Here is a 16,306-nt window from a genome sequence, read left to right on the forward strand (position 1 = left end):
TCTCCAGCTTCGGTGGTGTTTCGCAAGGGCGCTCCTTGTTGACGCCGCTGCGCCAGGGCAAGTCAGCGCTCATCTGCTCTTGTCAAACCGACGGCGATGGGCAGAGACGCGTCGGGAGCGGCGTCGCGGCAGTTCGTGGCAGCAGAGAGATGCGTTCGTGAGAGCACTTCGAAACGGCGTGTGGTGATGTTTCAGGTTGCAAGGACGCTAACTAGTTAGAGCAGAGATGCAGATGGAAGGAGTGAGCTCCGCCAATCATTGCACTTTCCACGCCAAACCTGAGAATACAAGACGACTGTACTTCTATCTTGACATCCCGCATAGGCGACGCGCCAGTGAGAGTGGAAACATTGTCGATGTTCCAGCACACCTGTTTGGGACGTGCAGGGCGTTCTATGTACTTCGAGACTCCAGCCTTGGGTTACACGTTACACGCATGCTTGCTCCAGATTTCTTTCTGGTCAGCGCCTCCAGAAGAAACTCAGACAGCCGTTTCGCTCTTCTCGTGCCGAGGAGGCTCTCTCCTATCCGCTTGGTATACTCTCGGAGATTTTTCCCAGCTCGCAAGCTTGTGCTGGTCTGGCCTTCTACTGGCGATCTCCAACAACTTCTGCCTACTCTTCGACGCCCTCGATCAGCGTCTTGATACCCTTCGCGGCCTTGACATCTCCAAAAGCCTTCTCTGCGTCCCTGAATTTCACCTTTCCAGTGATGAGAGACTTGACATCCACTCGCCCGCTCTCGATCAGCTGCAGGGCTAGCTGGTAATCACCGGCGGAGTATCTGAAAGACCCCTTGACGTTAAGCTCCTTGGAGCACATCGCAGCGATTGGAAACACAATATCGCTCTTACCCATGCCACCTTGCACGTAGTTTCCACCTACTCGCAGAGTGTGAATTGACGTCTGGATGGCTGGCTCAGCTCCACTCGCGTCAAGGACAACGTCCGCACCAGGTCCGAGTTCGGCATCAGCAATAATGCGTCGTGCAGCATCCTCTGCAGACTCCTTCTGTGAGAGCACACCATGTGTCGCAGCGTATTTCTTTGCGAAGTCGAGACGCTCAGCATTGATGTCAACGGCGACGATCTTGGAAGCCCCAAAAGCCTTGGCTACAGCCATGCATAGGAGACCGACAGGTCCTGCGCCAAACACGACAACACTGTCACCCGGTTTCACCTGCCCTTGTTTCGAGATGTGCACACCAACTGCCAATGGCTCCATCAATGCTCCTTCCTCGAGTGACACACTCTCTGGCAGCTTATAGCAGAAGTCCTCCGGTAGTGCATAGTATTTTGCCAGCGTGCCGTCGAACGGCGGAGTAGCAGCAAATGCCATGTCCGGGCACAGGTTGTACTTTCCTTCTCTGCATCTCACACATCTTCGGCAGGGAACACCAGGCTCCATTGCGACTCGGTCGCCAACTTTCAAGCTCTTCACACCCTCGCCCACCTGTGTGACAACACCGCTGCTCTCATGGCCCAAGACCATTGGATCTTTTACGACAAAATGGCCGATGGCGCCATGAACCCAATAATGGACATCGCTGCCGCAGATCCCAGTGAATTTCGTGTTAACAATGACATCGTAGGGCGATTTCAGCTGAGGTACAGGACGGTCTTCGAACTTGACACTCCCGGCCTTCTCGAGGACAAAGGACAGGTTCTGCGGTTCTTGTTAGCATCCGTTAATCCTAGGATGAGGACCTTGGTGGTTTCGTGGACCCCGCGCAATGGCCACAGCAACGCACCTCCGCACCCATTTTTAACAATTTCCAAGGATCTTGTGGACTGTTTGAGGATGAGGTTTACTCGGAGGAGTGAATGAGGAGGCAATGCTTTGCGGTGAGGAACCTAACTTTTTGTTGCTGAACAGTTCAGCCGTGATTGCTGAGACTACATTTTGACAACAGCCCACTTGACGAGCTCGTGACGGAGCTGGACATTCGGCGGGACAATTATGGTGTTCGAGTCTGGCATTTTAGGCGCGGTCCGAGTCGCATTTTCCCGGCTGTACGGCTTAGTCAAGAATTCTGGACATCTCCTGACCATGTCCCTCCCACAATCCCGCACTTCACCGAACAGAGAGACAATGGGGAAACGCCATGTCAAAGCATGTCAAGGTGCCCTGCAGAAGCCACAGAAGAGATAGGACAGCTCCACAGATCTGTCCCGCGATTCTTATTCGCCTACTAGAACTACGATGCCAAGACACTCCTTATCAGTTGTCAAGCTGATTGCAACAACATGGTAGCACGAGCTTTTCCTGGGATCCGTGTTGCCTTATCGCAAGGCAATCCCATCGAGTAAGAGATGGTCTTGCTCCAATGACCTGCCACTGGCCGCTGCCCGCGGCCGCGACTTAGATCCCCTGCAAAAAATCTCGAGCTCAGTACATGGTTGGTCTTATTGGGCGTAGGCACGCAGATAAGTATGGAGGGACAGAATGGACGCCATGTTGACGACTGGCATCGAACGATATAAGACTCATAAGCAGTCTTCTTCGCTCCCTCCACATCCTTGAATAATCTGATAGTCTCACACAGACATCGTTGCTGATCAACGGAACAAGCAGCCATGGCGACAAGCCCGCCGCTTAGCCAAGCTACTGGCTATGGAGTAATCATTGGTCTTGGATTCCTCTTTGCGTAAGTAGTCATGACGGCAGACTAGGCATTTAACCAAATCACTAATATGGATCTGCAGCTTTGGAATGATGCTCACGACCTTTGTCCTCAAGCGCTACAATAACGAACTTCAGACTTCGGAAGTGTTCAGCACTGCAGGTCGAACCGTCAAATCTGGTCTCGTCTCCTCCGCCGTAGTTTCATCCTGGACATGGGCAGCAACACTTTTGCAGTCTTCCTCGATCGCATATCAGTATGGTGTCAGCGGGCCATTCTGGTACGCCTCTGGTGCTACTGTCCAGATCATTTTGTTCGCCACGATTGCCATCGAGCTTAAACGCAAAGCACCGAATGCTCACACTTTCCTCGAAGCCATTCGTGCCAGGTATGGACCTGTCACTCACGGCGTCTACATTGTTTTCGGCCTGATGACCAACATCCTGGTAACGGCAATGCTTCTGACCGGAGGCTCAGCTGTTGCTACTTCTCTCTGCGGCGTGTCTACGGCCGCTGGCTGCTTCCTTCTCCCAGTGGGCGTGGTGCTCTACACCATGTTCGGAGGAATCAAAGCGACCTTCTTGACAGATTACATTCACACTGTGGTGATTTTGGTCATCATCTTGACCTTTGCCTTCACGGCTTATGCCACAGGATCTCAACTTGGAAGCCCAAGCGCTGTATATGATCTCCTGATGGAGGCCACTGAGCGACACCCTGTGGAAGGCAATGCCGGCGGATCTTACCTGACCATGAGGTCCAAGGGGGGGGTCATCTTCTTCGTGATCAACATTGTTGGCAATTTCGGTAAGCCGCGAATTTCCACGAAGGTCATCGATCACGCACTAATATCATGTAGGCACGGTGTTCATGGACAACGGCTACTACAACAAGGCCATCGCAGCCTCGCCTGTCCATGCTCTCCCAGGCTACATTGCCGGCGGTCTGTCTTGGTTCGCAATTCCATGGCTAGCGGCCACCACAATGGGTCTGTCAGCCCTTGCTCTCGAGAACAACCCAGTCTTCCCGACATACCCCAACCGCATGGATCCAGCAGATGTCAGCGCGGGGTTGGTCCTCCCAAACGCAGCCGTCGCTCTTCTCGGTTCAGGAGGAGCCGCAGCGACCCTTCTTCTGATCTTCATGGCCGTGACATCTGCTATGTCGGCGGAGCTGATTGCCGTGTCTTCGATCTGGACATACGATATTTACAAGACATACATCAACCCAAATGCGAGCGGCAGACGACTGATCTACATGTCTCACACGAGCTGTGCTGTCTATGCGCTCTGCATGGCCGCTTTCTCCACTGGCCTGCACTACGCTGGAATTTCAATGGGCTATCTCTACCTCCTGATGGGCGTCATCATCAGTGGAGCAGTCCTGCCATCGACTCTCACACTCCTCTGGAGCAGACAAAGCTGGACAGCCGCGACCTTTGCTCCGCCACTGGCACTTTGCTGCTCCGTGACTGGCTGGCTAGTCCAGGCTAAAGTGCAATATGGAGAATTGAGCGTGACGACTACCGGCTCAAACTACCCAATGCTGGTCGGCAACGTAGTGTCACTTCTCGCTCCCGCGATCTTCGTGCCCATCCTCTCCCTCGTGTTCCGCACACCAGCATACGACTGGGTCAGCATGGCTCAAATCCGCAAAGGCGACGATTCAGATCTTGCAGCCGCCGCCCAGGTTGACCTCGAAATGATCCCAGGGGAACAAAGCAAACGTCAAGAAGAGGAAGCCGCAGAGCAATCGAAACTGCTCCGCGCCAGCAAAATCGCTCGCTGGCTGACAGTCGCCATGACTTTATCTTTCCTCATCCTGTGGCCAATGCCCATGTACGGAAGCTCATACATTTTCTCCAAGAAATTCTTTACTGGCTGGGTCGTCGTCGGAATTCTTTGGCTCTTCTGCAGCTCGTTCTGCGTGGGATTGTATCCTCTGTGGGAAGGCCGAAAGACCAGCGTCAGAACTGTCAAAGCTATCTTCAAAGACATCACTGGTCGCGGCAGCCCACACGTCCATCATGGACAACCTGTCTTCCGGGAAGAGGATGAATCGGAGAAGGAACATTCCAAGAAGACTTCTACTCCACCACAAGTCGAAGTCGAGCATTGAAGACGAGTCGATATTGGATGAGCTTTACGAATTACGACCACGACTTGGTGATACCAATGTACTGCAATACTTATATATCTAATATAGTGCAAAAGAGCCTTTGAGGTACTCGATGCGACTTGGCATGTAGCTGAGGTCTAAAGCCAGTTGTGCGAAATCTTGTCTACGACTCACCACAAACTTCCACAACACTGCTCACAGGATAGATTCCGTAGCCCAGTACCTCCACCTCGGTCTGCACAGGGTTCTCTTCACTGTTCAGCGCACACGACTTTCGGCTATCTCCTTGTTCGCAAGCATAGTCTGGCGTTTCGCCATCTTTGATCGTGAATGTTGCATTCTGTACCACGCTGTTGCGGTAAGAGTAGTATTCAAGAATGTCCTTTACACAAATTAGTCATGTAGATCAACACACGAATCGTTGAAGAACATACGATCGAAAGGTCCCCCGCCTTCTTCTTCTCACTTCCCGGCGTAACACGAGCCCAGTAATCTGAATTGTGGTAGCCCAACTCGAAGACAGACGTGCAAAGTTGGTAGCAAATTGGAGCATCACAGCCGTTCCTGTTCGTCAATGTTAATCTCATTTCTCGGGAGTTCTTTCGTCAAGGAAGGGAAGTCTTCTCGGGTGTGCTTGACTTACCATGCTATCTCGCAAGTATGAGTTCCATCGCCGCCCTGCTGAGGCACGGCGCCTGGACGAGAAATATTGAACTTCAAAGAGTGCGATTCCGCAGGGGCACTGATATCTTCAGCTTGGAATGGAAAGATTTGAAAATGCTGCTGTGCAGATGATGAAGTGATGGAAAGAAAAGTGACAAGTGCTGTGGAGGAGATCGTCGAGAAGTGCATCATGGATCGGAAGTAGCTTCGAGGTAATGGTGCAAAGCAAAAAAGGCGTTGACTACCATATAAACTTATACCTGTATCTACTTGCCTGGATGCTCGCCTACGCTGTATTAATAGCCAGCAAGCTGAGCTGAACCATTTTCATTGCAATCTGGATGGCAACACGAGAAAAAGGTTGCACCAGAAGGATCGCCAAGGCCTCAATGCGGGTACCTGGCAGACTGATGTGGTCACTCGTGGCTTCAGAACCCGGCAACTGCATTCCACGCGTCTTTTACTGTCCTCGCTAGGAAAGCGCGGGATCCAGGCGGCTTCGGAGCAGTCGTATGTCTTCTCATACAATCATTCATTCATGCTACGTGATGTCGTCTGCGGCTGTGATTGATACTGCCGTCATGGCTTGCTCCTTCTGCAGCCTGCGTGCTCCAAGGGCTGAAGTCGGCACTCATAGCCGGATCGTAGCCTTTCGAGGAGTTGGTAGCGCCTATAGTCTGCCATATTCCCGCCTGTTGGGTGATTTGTCACACCTGTGTGCGACAAAATCTGGCAGTGTGTGGAGGGTGTCTCGTCATGGAAATGTTCGCAGCCAGCGCCGCGGATGGCCATCTGTTAGGTTAAAGCGTTCCTTCTTTCCGAATAATTCCTGGCAACTTTGGCAGAGGTGGTGTGATCAGATATTGGTAAAAGTCCAGCACGCGAAGGATGCCTCCTACTATTTGGATCCCTTGCCCGTCAGCTTTCCCAATATACCACCACTCCTCTTTTTGCCTCCAGCTGCACGGCCGCCATCATCGAGGTCCATGGCATCATCGTAGTCTTCGTCCTCGTCTGCCTGATCACGCTTATTGGCGCCTCGGGTATTGGGGCCTGGTCGAGAGCCCATGATGCCTCCGTCGCTCTTTCCACCCTTCTCAGCTTGTTCGGTGACGGCTTTGAACTGCTTGTCTGCCTTTGACTCTCTCTTGGCGCGCTTCTCTGCATCCGCCTTGACCTTCCGAATCTCCGCTTCCAGCTGTTCGAGCACGGCATCGCAACGTCCACTCCAAGCGGCCAATTCTGACACCATAGTCTGAATGCTTCCTGGGGCAATGTCTCGGAGGGGTGCTACTGAGGTGATGACAACAGTCTGAGCGGCTGGGTTCAGGGTAGCAGTAATGAGATTGCTGTAGATGGCCTGGGTAACGAGGTGCTCCAGGTCGACAGTCGAGGAGAGATCGAGGCGGGAGCAGAGCGAGGCATAGTTGAGTGTCGAGGCATTGCCCTTTTCGGCGGCAAAGCTGAGGAGTGAGAGCAGGCGCAACTTCAGCGCTTGAGCATCAGAGAGTGCCGGAAGGCCAGAAGTGGCTATTGCTGTGTCAGTTGGGATCTGGGATGCGTTGTTCTGATTATGCCTACACTTGTATGTTTCCCACGTGCCCCAAGCAAAGGTCTGGAGGAGCGTGAGGGTAGGGGCGAACTGCTCATTGTCGGCCAGAGCGCGAATGTTGGGCTGTTGCAGCAGCTCGGCGAAGACGTAGGTGTTTGGTGCTGATGTCGCCTGTTGCACCAGGTCGGCGGCTGCTCGTGGTGAGTTGGCGGATTTGGCCAGTGCCACAAAGGGCGCCAGCGCGTTGATGGCTCGAGACTGGTCCATGATCGTGTGGTCGATCGAACAGCGACAGAAGAGGAAGTGGTATGAGAGATGGATGGACTCTAAGTTAGAGCTCATCGACCACGCCAAGCCGCGCGGGGCGCGACGTTCCACCTCGCGTCACCATCTCCTCCCTCCTTCCATCCTCTACGCGTCAACGCCTTCACTGACTTCGCGACATCCACGCCAAGCTGTCTGGCAATACCTCAGGAACACCTCACTGACGTGAGATGGGGATGCGACCTGAACTTGACCGACATTACGAAATGTTCTATGAGGAATGTCTAGAAGCCGACCGCCACCAATCTACCACGAAGTCATAGTCGCCAATTCTTTCGCACTGCTCTCTTTGGCCGGATGCGTCTTTTCAACTTCCAAGATCAGCTCAGCATGCCTATCACTACGAGGCACAATTCGCGCCTCAAAAGGTGCCGGATGGCTGACTAGTCCGGCCACCATTTGCGTGTCTGGTTCAATGACATTGCCCTTCGCATCAAGCGCCTTTGCAATGTCAAACACCGCCAGCGTCTTGGCCACAGTCAAGAAGACCGATGACTGAGCGAGCAGCCGACCAGGACAAATGCGCCGGCCGAAACCAAATATGATATTACGCGGATCCATCTCCGGCTGTGGCCCCATGAAACGGTCTGGATTGAAAGCGGTCGGGTTCGTGTACAGCTTCGAATCCATTACCATGTCCCTGGCGAACGTCAGCATTGAATGGGGCAGCCTGGTCCATTGTTACGCACCACACAGCTGGAATCACCATGGCGCCCTTCGGTAAAAAGTAGCCATCGTATTCAAAGTCCGCTGTCAGCTTATGTGTTAGTCCCGCAGGAAGCACAGGACGCCATCGTAGGCACTCTTTGACGACCGCTTCGATATATGGCAGTCGTGCACGATCTCCCATCTCCGGTAGGCGCTCTGAGCCAACAACGCGATCGATCTCTTCCCGAGCCTTGTGCTGTACTTCCGGGTGAAGCATCATTGCCATGAAGAACAGTGCAGTCGTACTGACAGTCTGGCGCAGCTTATCAGCATAACATAACACCTGATCAGAAATTGATAGTCATACCGTGTCCGCGCCCCCCGCATACATCGACTGTGCGGTCCACATGGCACTGTGGGCTGCCGCTCCTTCCAACCGGCCTCCTGCTTGATCGTGAAGATTTGAAACGAACGAAGGCACTGCAGTCCCCTTTGCCCGCTTCATCTCGACGAACTTGAACGGTCTCTCCGCGGATGCGTCTGCTGCTGCAGCAAATTCTTTTCCTGTCCGCTTCCATGCGCTGCCAGGAAACCAGTCCGGCACAAATCTTACTGTTGATGCATTAGAGTGAGCTGATTCTGGTATGCTAATGACCTACGCCAGGGAAAAAAATCAACAGCCCACGCGCCCGGCTGCGCGGCGACACTGATCTGCTCCAGTGCCGTCTCTATGAGGTCCACCAATGGGTCATTCGCCTCCGGCTCGGCAGTATACCCATAAGCCAGGTCAAGAATCACTGAGCCAGCTTCTCTGGAGCATCATTAGCGATTGTCTTTGCCATACCTCGTTGGACGCACTTTCGGATTTGCCGCCAGAACGTCTCCGGTTTACGAAGCACCCGTAGCAGGAATCTACGCGTCTCGACATCTTGGACATGTTCGTGTCGTGACATTGCAGCCGCTGTTCCCATGAATGCATGGAACTGTCGCCGCGCTAAACGATGCCTGTAGTCGTCCTTCGGCTGCAACGCGACATTATGGCCCCAATGGCATCTGTAAGGGTTATCAGCGGGCTCACGTCTTCCTCTGTCATGATCACTGCTTACATGTTCTGCATGAACTCGGCATGCGGTCGCTCTGCGCTCGAGCCACATTTCCTCTCGAGGATCTCGAATGCGCTCTCATAGTCGTGTAGGACAATGATCGTGGAGCCAAAGACGGTTAGAGATGTAACATTGCCTGCAAGATCAGTACGGCAATGGAACCCAAGCGCTACAGCCATTACACACCGAACTGCTCTTTGTGCGACTCCCAGTGCACCCAGTCTCGACTGCCTTTTGGTGGCAGATCGAAGATATTTCCGAGAAGCGGAACACCTTTTGGACCAGGAGGGAGATTTTTGGGCTTCGCGGTTGCGAGCTTGAATAGAAGGAACGCGATACCCGCCGATGCGACGAGTGCGACGATTGTGATCATGATGAGCTTGAAGTGGGTACACGCACAACTTGATCATCAAAGATGTCAACAACCAGGAGAGCGCGCCCGTCCTTTATTGTTCCTTCCGCAGGTGATCAACAACGTTGCACGGCATGCTCAAGCAGTCGAAAAGTGGAACCGCCCCTCCCTCAGCTGAGAACAACATATTAATGATTGAATGCATGCAGCACACACATAGGCGAATGAAATGTCCCTGTTGCTGAGCTGTTGCTGGCAAATCATTCGTTGATGGCTGCCTCACCTGTACGTAGCGACAACTTGCGCGGAATTGGCTGACATAAGGCGCTTGCATGTGAAGCAACCCTTTGCAATGCACGCACGAACTTTGACAAGGGGCACGGAGCTCTTCACGCATCACAAGACTTCTGCACCATGAATTATGACTTCCAGTTCGGGTCAATGCGACGCTCACAACCAAGCCTCAGCTGCAGCAAACGAGGTTCGCCAACCGCCTCGCGTTGCAGAAAGTGCATGATCGAGCACTTGACTGGCGGGTGAGTTTCGCGTATGTCCAAAGCGTATAAACGATCAGCGATCAGAAATTCACAGCTCTTTTCCTTAGCTCGTTTGATGCCATGACTCGCAATACTCCTGTTGTCTTCGGTAGATGCATCTGATCGGTCGGCAGCTCTACCCGCCCGCAACTCGGAGAAGCATGGAGTCCAGGGCGCAACATCACAGTCTGTCCGAGGAGGTCAAGTGAGGGAAGTTGTGCTTGCCGGCTTCGGAATCTGCCTCAAGGCGTCCACGACTTCCTCATTCACGTGGCCATGTGCGCCTTCGATGCTGCGATCCAATCCTGCCGCGATGGAGAGCGGAAGCGTGCAACGACGATGGCTAGATTGCCCCGTCAGCGCGTCGTCCTTGTCGACATTGAGTGCTGCGGGCGAATAACGCAGGAGCAATGCGCTTGCCGACAAGGCGCTTTCGAGCAGACCTCTGCTCTCCGACAACAGACAAAAACATATTCTCAGACTCCATTGTGAACATCGATACATCAAGCATCACCCCGATTCTCAACCACCGTCAACATGGTTCGAGCCAGTATTCTTCACGCTTGTCTCATCACAGCATTCGTGTCGGCGAGCGTCCTCCCAGTCGAGCCTTGCAAGAATGGAACAGCCACAATCTCGACGCGACAGCAAGAACTCAAGCCCATGAACTCCAAAGAGCTGGAAGACTCTATCAAGGAAGAAGCTCTCCTTCAGAAGGCGCGCGAACTGCAAGATGCCGCGTACAAGTCCCCGATGAGGAACCGAATGTACGGAACGCCTGGCCACGAAAATACACTTCAGCTCATTGAGAATTATTTGAAGACTGTTGAGGAGCATTACACGATCGAGCGACAGGAATTCAAGCACAGTGACAATGACCACCAGGAATGGAACGGGACTTTCACCGTGGCTGGGAAGCAGTACGATCTCGCAATCAATCGCCATTACTACGGAACGACTGACTCGACTTCCACTCACAACATAACTGGCAAGATTGCGCCCATCGCGAATTTTGGGTGCAATCCGTCAGACTTTCCGCCAAAATCAGACCTCCAGCACACCATCGCTCTGATTCGAAGGGGAAATTGCACGTATGAGGAAAAGTTGGCCGAAGCAAAACTGTCTGACACTAGGGCGGAAGCCGTAGTCATAATCAACAACTCTACGGAGCCTCTGGCAAAGGCTGCAGAGCTGACCTCGTTCGGCTGGCCCAAGCAGGACTCAGAGCCACTCATTGTGATCTCTCAAGCGGATGGTGAAGCTCTTGCTACCATGGCCGCCAGTATCTCAACTGAGGGTGTGCTCCAGATGCAAGAACTTCAGGAGAAGAGAAAGACGTACAACCTCATTGCACAGACCAAGCGAGGGGATCCGGACAATGTTCTTGTTGTCGGTGCTCACTCCGACTCAGTCTTCGCCGGTCCTGGCATCAACGATAATGGCTCTGGTCTCATAGCGATCCTTGAAACAGCTCTTCATCTGCCGAAGTATGCTGTCACAAATGCCGTTCGCTTCGCATTCTGGTCGGCAGAAGAGGTTGGATTGGTAGGTTCCGAGAAATATCTCGAGAGATTGCACGACAGTGAAAAGGACAAGATCAGGCTGTACTTGGTAAGATCCTGGAGTACATTTGCTTAGAGGGTGCTGACAATGTGACAAGAATTTCGACATGATCGCCTCTCCGAACTTCGTCTATGGTCTCTATGATGGGAACACGAGTGAATATGCCGATGCACCTCTTCCATCAGGCTCTGCGGAAGCGGAACACTTCTTCCAAAAGTAGTACGATGGACAAAGGCTGCCGCACATGAATATGGACTTCGACGAGGGTTCGGACTACTTCGAGTTTCTGATGGAATGCATCCCATCAGGCGGCATCGTCACTGGCGCCGAAGAGATCATGACCGAGGGACAAGCTGCAAAATTTGGTGGACGAGCAGGAGTCGCTGCCGATGAGAACTACCACGGCTTTGGAGATACCGTTGAAAACCTCAATATGACTGCATTTCTCAACAATGCGAAAGCCGTCGCTGCCGGCGTCGCGCACTTCTCGACGACTTTCGAATCGATCCAACCAAGGAACCGCAGCTGTGAATGGGTTCGAAAGATAAAGGAGGAGGATTTGTGATGGCGGGTGCAATTCAGCTCCGCGAGTAACACACGATTTGACGAGCAGGAACGCTCAAACCACTTTTGCTGATAATAACTCACATGTAATTGATAGAAAGTAGAACCTGAGAGAGTGTGAACGAACATGCAATCCCACGCTTTTTATGACTATCATCATGTCGACGTATCTTCATCATATCGTGTTTCTAAGCCTCGCAGCATCAACAAAGCCGATGTGCCATATTTTTCGCCCGATGTCACTTAGACACTGCCCAGAAATGACCCGACTACATGGCAGTCATCGGCGACCTCTTCGCTGGCAAGACTGTAGGCACAGGTGGCCGACTGGTCGTTCTCGGCAACTCTGGCACTGCAGAAGTAGGCACACAGCCACAAGCACTGCTGACAGCCTCCACAACATTCTCGCCTGCACACCCAGTCCTGGCGTAGTCTGGGATCAGATTCTCCTCAATTCTCTGCCTCTGCAACCACGTGTGACAGAACTGTTGAGACTGCTCCAATCTTCCTTCAATGCTGCTAGCCCTGAGCGAGCTCAAACAGGTATTGCTCTTGCAGACCTTTGGTTTCACGCACTCTTTCGAGTTCATCTTAACGACGAATGAGCCTCGCTCGATGGTATGCACGAAAATGAAACCAGACTTGAAATATGGCCAAGAGTGCCATGATCCGAGGAAAGCAACGCTACCTCCGCCTTCAAATTCGTCGTCCTCGGGGTAAATGTCGAACCAGCCGGCTTCGCAAATGCTGCCTCCGCTGGGGTCTTCGGTCACGGATGATATGTCCCAGACATTGAGCCCGTTGCCGTAGTTGGATTGGTAGAGATAGTTGTCGACGATGTATTGGTTGTGGTCGATGGATCGTTTACGGCCGTTGAAGTTTCCGGTGTAGAATGGGTTTTCGAGGTCACGGATGTCGAAGATGTGGGTTGTTGGGAGACCTTGGGTCATTGGGCCTACGTCGGCGTCACGCTCGTCGAATTCGTCGTCGAGGAAGAGGTATTCTTGCCAGGTCATGTTGTTTACTACACCTTGGTGGATGTATTCCGCGCCGGGGTAGTCGGTGCGAGAGATGATGGTAGTGGTGTTACCGGTTTTGTTGGTGACATCGTATATCGTCAGATGATCTGGTTTAGTGATTAGCAGGCTGTCGTGGCTTATACAGACCTCGAAATTTCGTTGGAGAAGTGGGTGCCCGCTGGCGGTAAATTTTACCTTCTGCAATGATTGTTAGCACATCTGATCTTCAAACAGGACAATCAGGACGGGGAACGCAAACCATTGAATGCGTAGCAGACATCCCGGCCGTAGTAGCGGGTGTCTGGACCGCGGTAGACAACACATTGAGCATCGTGGACATATCCGTCACCTAAAAAATGGTCAGAGGCGATTTTGGGACATTTTTGTGGGATCAACATACCTGCTGCGCAGCCTGGAGAGGTCACATTGTTTGGGTCGCTCATATCAAGGAAGATAAGACCACCGCGGCAGGGCAGGTCTCCACGGACTCGGATAGTCTCGTTGCCGCCAACAGAGCCACAAGCGATGGCGTAGTTGAGCTCCTCGTTGACAACGATGTTGTGAGTTCGGCCGACTGGTAGTTCGTCCCAGTGAGAGCTGAGGTCGGCTTGTGTGAAGTTCTTTGGGTTCGCTGGGTCGAGATCCAAAGTCTTCTTCATGTCGAAGATCTGTGCTGCGGTCAGCTTACTGACAGCGACCAACAGCTCGAGCAAACTTACCTGAACACCGTGCTTGATCGCCTCAGATCCAATGACGGCGTAATCGCCAACGATGCGAATCTCTCTCCAATTCGATCCAATAGCATCGTATTGTGGCAGGCGACCCAGGTATGAAATCTTGCCCTCCGAAGTGATCTCAGCGAAGGCAGTACCGTCATACTGTCCAATCGCCACGATCTCTCTACCATCCTTTGATGTCCAGCCCCACATGCTACTACCTCGCCCAACACTGCCGAGAGCGGAATGTGGCAAAAAATGGTACAAATCGGTGTTGTGGCAGCTGAAGGTGTTGTTGACATCTCCAGGAATGGCAGCAGCGAAGCCGTTCTCGCATTTCGTGAAGCCGAGCTCTGGCCATTGTGAGCTATTCATTGCACCGGTTTGCATTTCTTCCTCCCATTGTGCCTGTATCGGATGTCAGCAGGTCGTCGATTTCGTAAGTTTGGTCCCTGGAATACCATCTTCATGCCCATGATGTTGTGGTGCACTTCTCCAGAGCTATATTCCTCAGCGCTAAACCTGGCCGCACTGCTCGTGCCAATCAAGGCAGAGCAGAGGGCTGCTGCATAAACATTGCTGAGCACCATGCTGCCGACTTTAAGTGCTGAGCTAGGACAAAGGACAGTAGCAGTGGAAAAGCCAGAGAAATGTGCGAGCAGTACTTGATGAAATACCTGCCACCACCAAGACCCCAGGCACTTACCGTCACCGTCGCCACGGGCGAGGAATCCTTACGCGCATAGTCTTGCTTGGTATGTTACCCAAGACGGGGCATGTCTTGTGTGTGGGCTTGTCAGATAAGACGGCGTGAAAAGTTGTTCGCAGGTGGGAGCTCGCATAGAGCTATGCCATGGTTGCCACGTGAGGGAAACTCTTGGCCAACCCACTTGGATGCAGATAGCATCTCTTTTAAGAAGGTCGCAATCGTGCGCTAAATGTGCGTGCCCAGCAGCCAAGAAGAGGTACAGCCGGAGTGAAGAGAAGGGGTATCCGAGGTCTTGTACGTGCAGTGAGGGCTGTAGTGATATGCGCGTTCCTTCGGAGTGATGAGGTCTGAAGCTCGACGTCCTGCATGTGCAGGTGTCCAGCTCCAAGTGCTTCGAAGCTGGCAGCTGCGCCTAAACGGACATGGTTGAACTTGACTCCCAATTATGCGGCGTTTATGCATGGTGCCAACATTGCCAAATACCACCGGAGCTAGAAGACAACCCTAAGGGCAGGCGAGTAAGCATCGTATTGGCGTGCGAAGATGCAGTACGGGCGCAGCACAAACATGGTGTCTGTCCCGTTATGCCACGCTGGAGCTGCGTCGGACTCGTCGTGTGTGATGGGCGACAGTCTGCGTGGATCGTAGACGGATCGGTGTCTGCTTTCCTCATCGTGCGGCCCTTCTCCCACCCATGGAAGCCGGGCTCTCTCGCACCTCTCGTGCTGTGCCCTCTCTGCAACCTTTGATCCTCACCAAAGTCCCTCTTCTGTTTAAGCAGCACCCTCTGTCCATCACCGCCGCCATTCGAGCCATCACAAATCACCGCCATCCTTCTCCAAACCACTGGCGCGCGAGCGCCAATGAACTGATGAAAGAGTAATGCCCGAAGTCCTGATGAACGACGAGGTTGGCCATCAAAAATTGCGCCAGCTGAGCCCCCGAAGGAGATCAGATCCAGTCAGCCACCGCGCTGTGCAATGCAGGGCCTTCTGAATGGCTCTGGTATTCATGTGCACCAGATGCCCCAACAAGGTCTGTGAAATGTTAGCTGTGTTGAAGTGTAGGGGTGCATTGGGGTAGAACTCACAAGTATGAAGAGGGAAAGAGGTTTCGAAGGGAACGCGAACATTTATGCTTGAGAATGGCTTTTCGATGAGTCAGCGCGGCAACGGCCGAGCGGCATGTGGCTGAAACTCGGAAATTTGGCCTGGTCGCTTTGACCTCAACTGACCACTTCACCACTTCACGCACCTCAACCGACCAGTCAAAGCTCATTTTGAATGGTCAGTTGAGCGTTCATCATATGGTCGCCTCAGCTCTCTCAAATGGTCGCCTCAGCTTTTTCAAATGGACAGCTCAGCTTTATCAAATGGACAGCTCAGCTTTATCAAATGGACAGCTCAGCTTTATCAAATGGACAGCTCAGCTTTATCAAATGGACAGCTCAAGTTCAACATGGTCGCTTGAACTTCCGGACCTGAACCGCCAAATGGTCACTTCACCTTTCATATGGACTTCTCACCTCACTTTCAATAAGGACATTTGATGACGCATCTGAGAATGTCTCCAGCTATCGTCCGGCGACCTGGGCCGTGCTCAACGCACCAGTCGAAAGATGAACCCACCTATCAATCTACATGCTCACTTCAGCATCCAAGTGGTCAGTTGAGCTTTGAAGAGGTCAGTTCAGTTTTCGAGTGGTCGCTTCAACTCCCGATAGGTCAGCTCTGCTTTCAGAAGGATACGCCATGATAAATGGCAACGGTCAATTCATTGATACACCACATATCACAATCGTATCTGAAATCATTGCG

The 16,306-nt window shown here is 52.7% G+C and overlaps 8 protein-coding genes across 8 annotated transcripts; 3 read left to right on the top strand and 5 right to left on the bottom strand.

The window, feature by feature from the left end:
* Positions 1 to 614: 614 nt before the first annotated feature.
* Positions 615 to 1,761, bottom strand: RHO25_008625 (uncharacterized protein; the record flags this gene model as incomplete). Its single annotated transcript, XM_023604439.2, has 2 exons — positions 615 to 1,664; positions 1,750 to 1,761. The coding sequence occupies 2 exons, from the start codon at positions 1,759 to 1,761 to the stop codon at positions 615 to 617; spliced, it is 1,062 nt and encodes a 353-aa protein (XP_023460758.1).
* Positions 1,762 to 2,575: 814 nt separating this feature from the next.
* On the top strand, positions 2,576 to 4,740 carry RHO25_008626 (uncharacterized protein; the record flags this gene model as incomplete). Its single annotated transcript, XM_023604440.2, has 3 exons — positions 2,576 to 2,646; positions 2,705 to 3,429; positions 3,482 to 4,740. The coding sequence occupies 3 exons, from the start codon at positions 2,576 to 2,578 to the stop codon at positions 4,738 to 4,740; spliced, it is 2,055 nt and encodes a 684-aa protein (XP_023460759.1).
* A 163-nt stretch (positions 4,741 to 4,903) lies between these two features.
* RHO25_008627 (uncharacterized protein) lies at positions 4,904 to 5,595 on the bottom strand (the record flags this gene model as incomplete). Its single annotated transcript, XM_023604441.2, has 3 exons — positions 4,904 to 5,122; positions 5,175 to 5,304; positions 5,384 to 5,595. 3 exons carry the CDS (start codon positions 5,593 to 5,595, stop codon positions 4,904 to 4,906), a joined length of 561 nt encoding a protein of 186 aa, XP_023460760.1.
* Positions 5,596 to 6,301: 706 nt separating this feature from the next.
* On the bottom strand, positions 6,302 to 7,222 carry RHO25_008628 (uncharacterized protein; the record flags this gene model as incomplete). Its single annotated transcript, XM_023604442.2, has 2 exons — positions 6,302 to 6,933; positions 6,985 to 7,222. 2 exons carry the CDS (start codon positions 7,220 to 7,222, stop codon positions 6,302 to 6,304), a joined length of 870 nt encoding a protein of 289 aa, XP_023460761.1.
* A 303-nt stretch (positions 7,223 to 7,525) lies between these two features.
* RHO25_008629 (uncharacterized protein) lies at positions 7,526 to 9,403 on the bottom strand (the record flags this gene model as incomplete). Its single annotated transcript, XM_023604443.2, has 7 exons — positions 7,526 to 7,919; positions 7,969 to 8,240; positions 8,295 to 8,539; positions 8,587 to 8,738; positions 8,786 to 8,980; positions 9,034 to 9,166; positions 9,217 to 9,403. 7 exons carry the CDS (start codon positions 9,401 to 9,403, stop codon positions 7,526 to 7,528), a joined length of 1,578 nt encoding a protein of 525 aa, XP_023460762.1.
* A 1,052-nt stretch (positions 9,404 to 10,455) lies between these two features.
* Positions 10,456 to 11,701, top strand: RHO25_008630 (uncharacterized protein; the record flags this gene model as incomplete). The annotated part of the gene is made up of 2 exons (XM_023604444.2): positions 10,456 to 11,529; positions 11,579 to 11,701. The coding sequence occupies 2 exons, from the start codon at positions 10,456 to 10,458 to the stop codon at positions 11,699 to 11,701; spliced, it is 1,197 nt and encodes a 398-aa protein (XP_023460753.1).
* Positions 11,702 to 11,725: 24 nt separating this feature from the next.
* Positions 11,726 to 12,046, top strand: RHO25_008631 (uncharacterized protein; the record flags this gene model as incomplete). Its single annotated transcript, XM_065603082.1, has 1 exon — positions 11,726 to 12,046. One exon carries the CDS (start codon positions 11,726 to 11,728, stop codon positions 12,044 to 12,046), a length of 321 nt encoding a protein of 106 aa, XP_065459154.1.
* Positions 12,047 to 12,314: 268 nt separating this feature from the next.
* RHO25_008632 (uncharacterized protein) lies at positions 12,315 to 14,370 on the bottom strand (the record flags this gene model as incomplete). Its single annotated transcript, XM_023604445.2, has 6 exons — positions 12,315 to 13,069; positions 13,212 to 13,262; positions 13,324 to 13,413; positions 13,465 to 13,732; positions 13,784 to 14,188; positions 14,242 to 14,370. The coding sequence occupies 6 exons, from the start codon at positions 14,368 to 14,370 to the stop codon at positions 12,315 to 12,317; spliced, it is 1,698 nt and encodes a 565-aa protein (XP_023460754.1).
* Positions 14,371 to 16,306: the final 1,936 nt, after the last annotated feature.

This window comes from Cercospora beticola, chromosome 5 (genome assembly GCF_033473495.1).
Source record: "Cercospora beticola chromosome 5, complete sequence".
In the NCBI taxonomy this organism is placed as follows: domain Eukaryota; kingdom Fungi; phylum Ascomycota; class Dothideomycetes; order Mycosphaerellales; family Mycosphaerellaceae; genus Cercospora; species Cercospora beticola.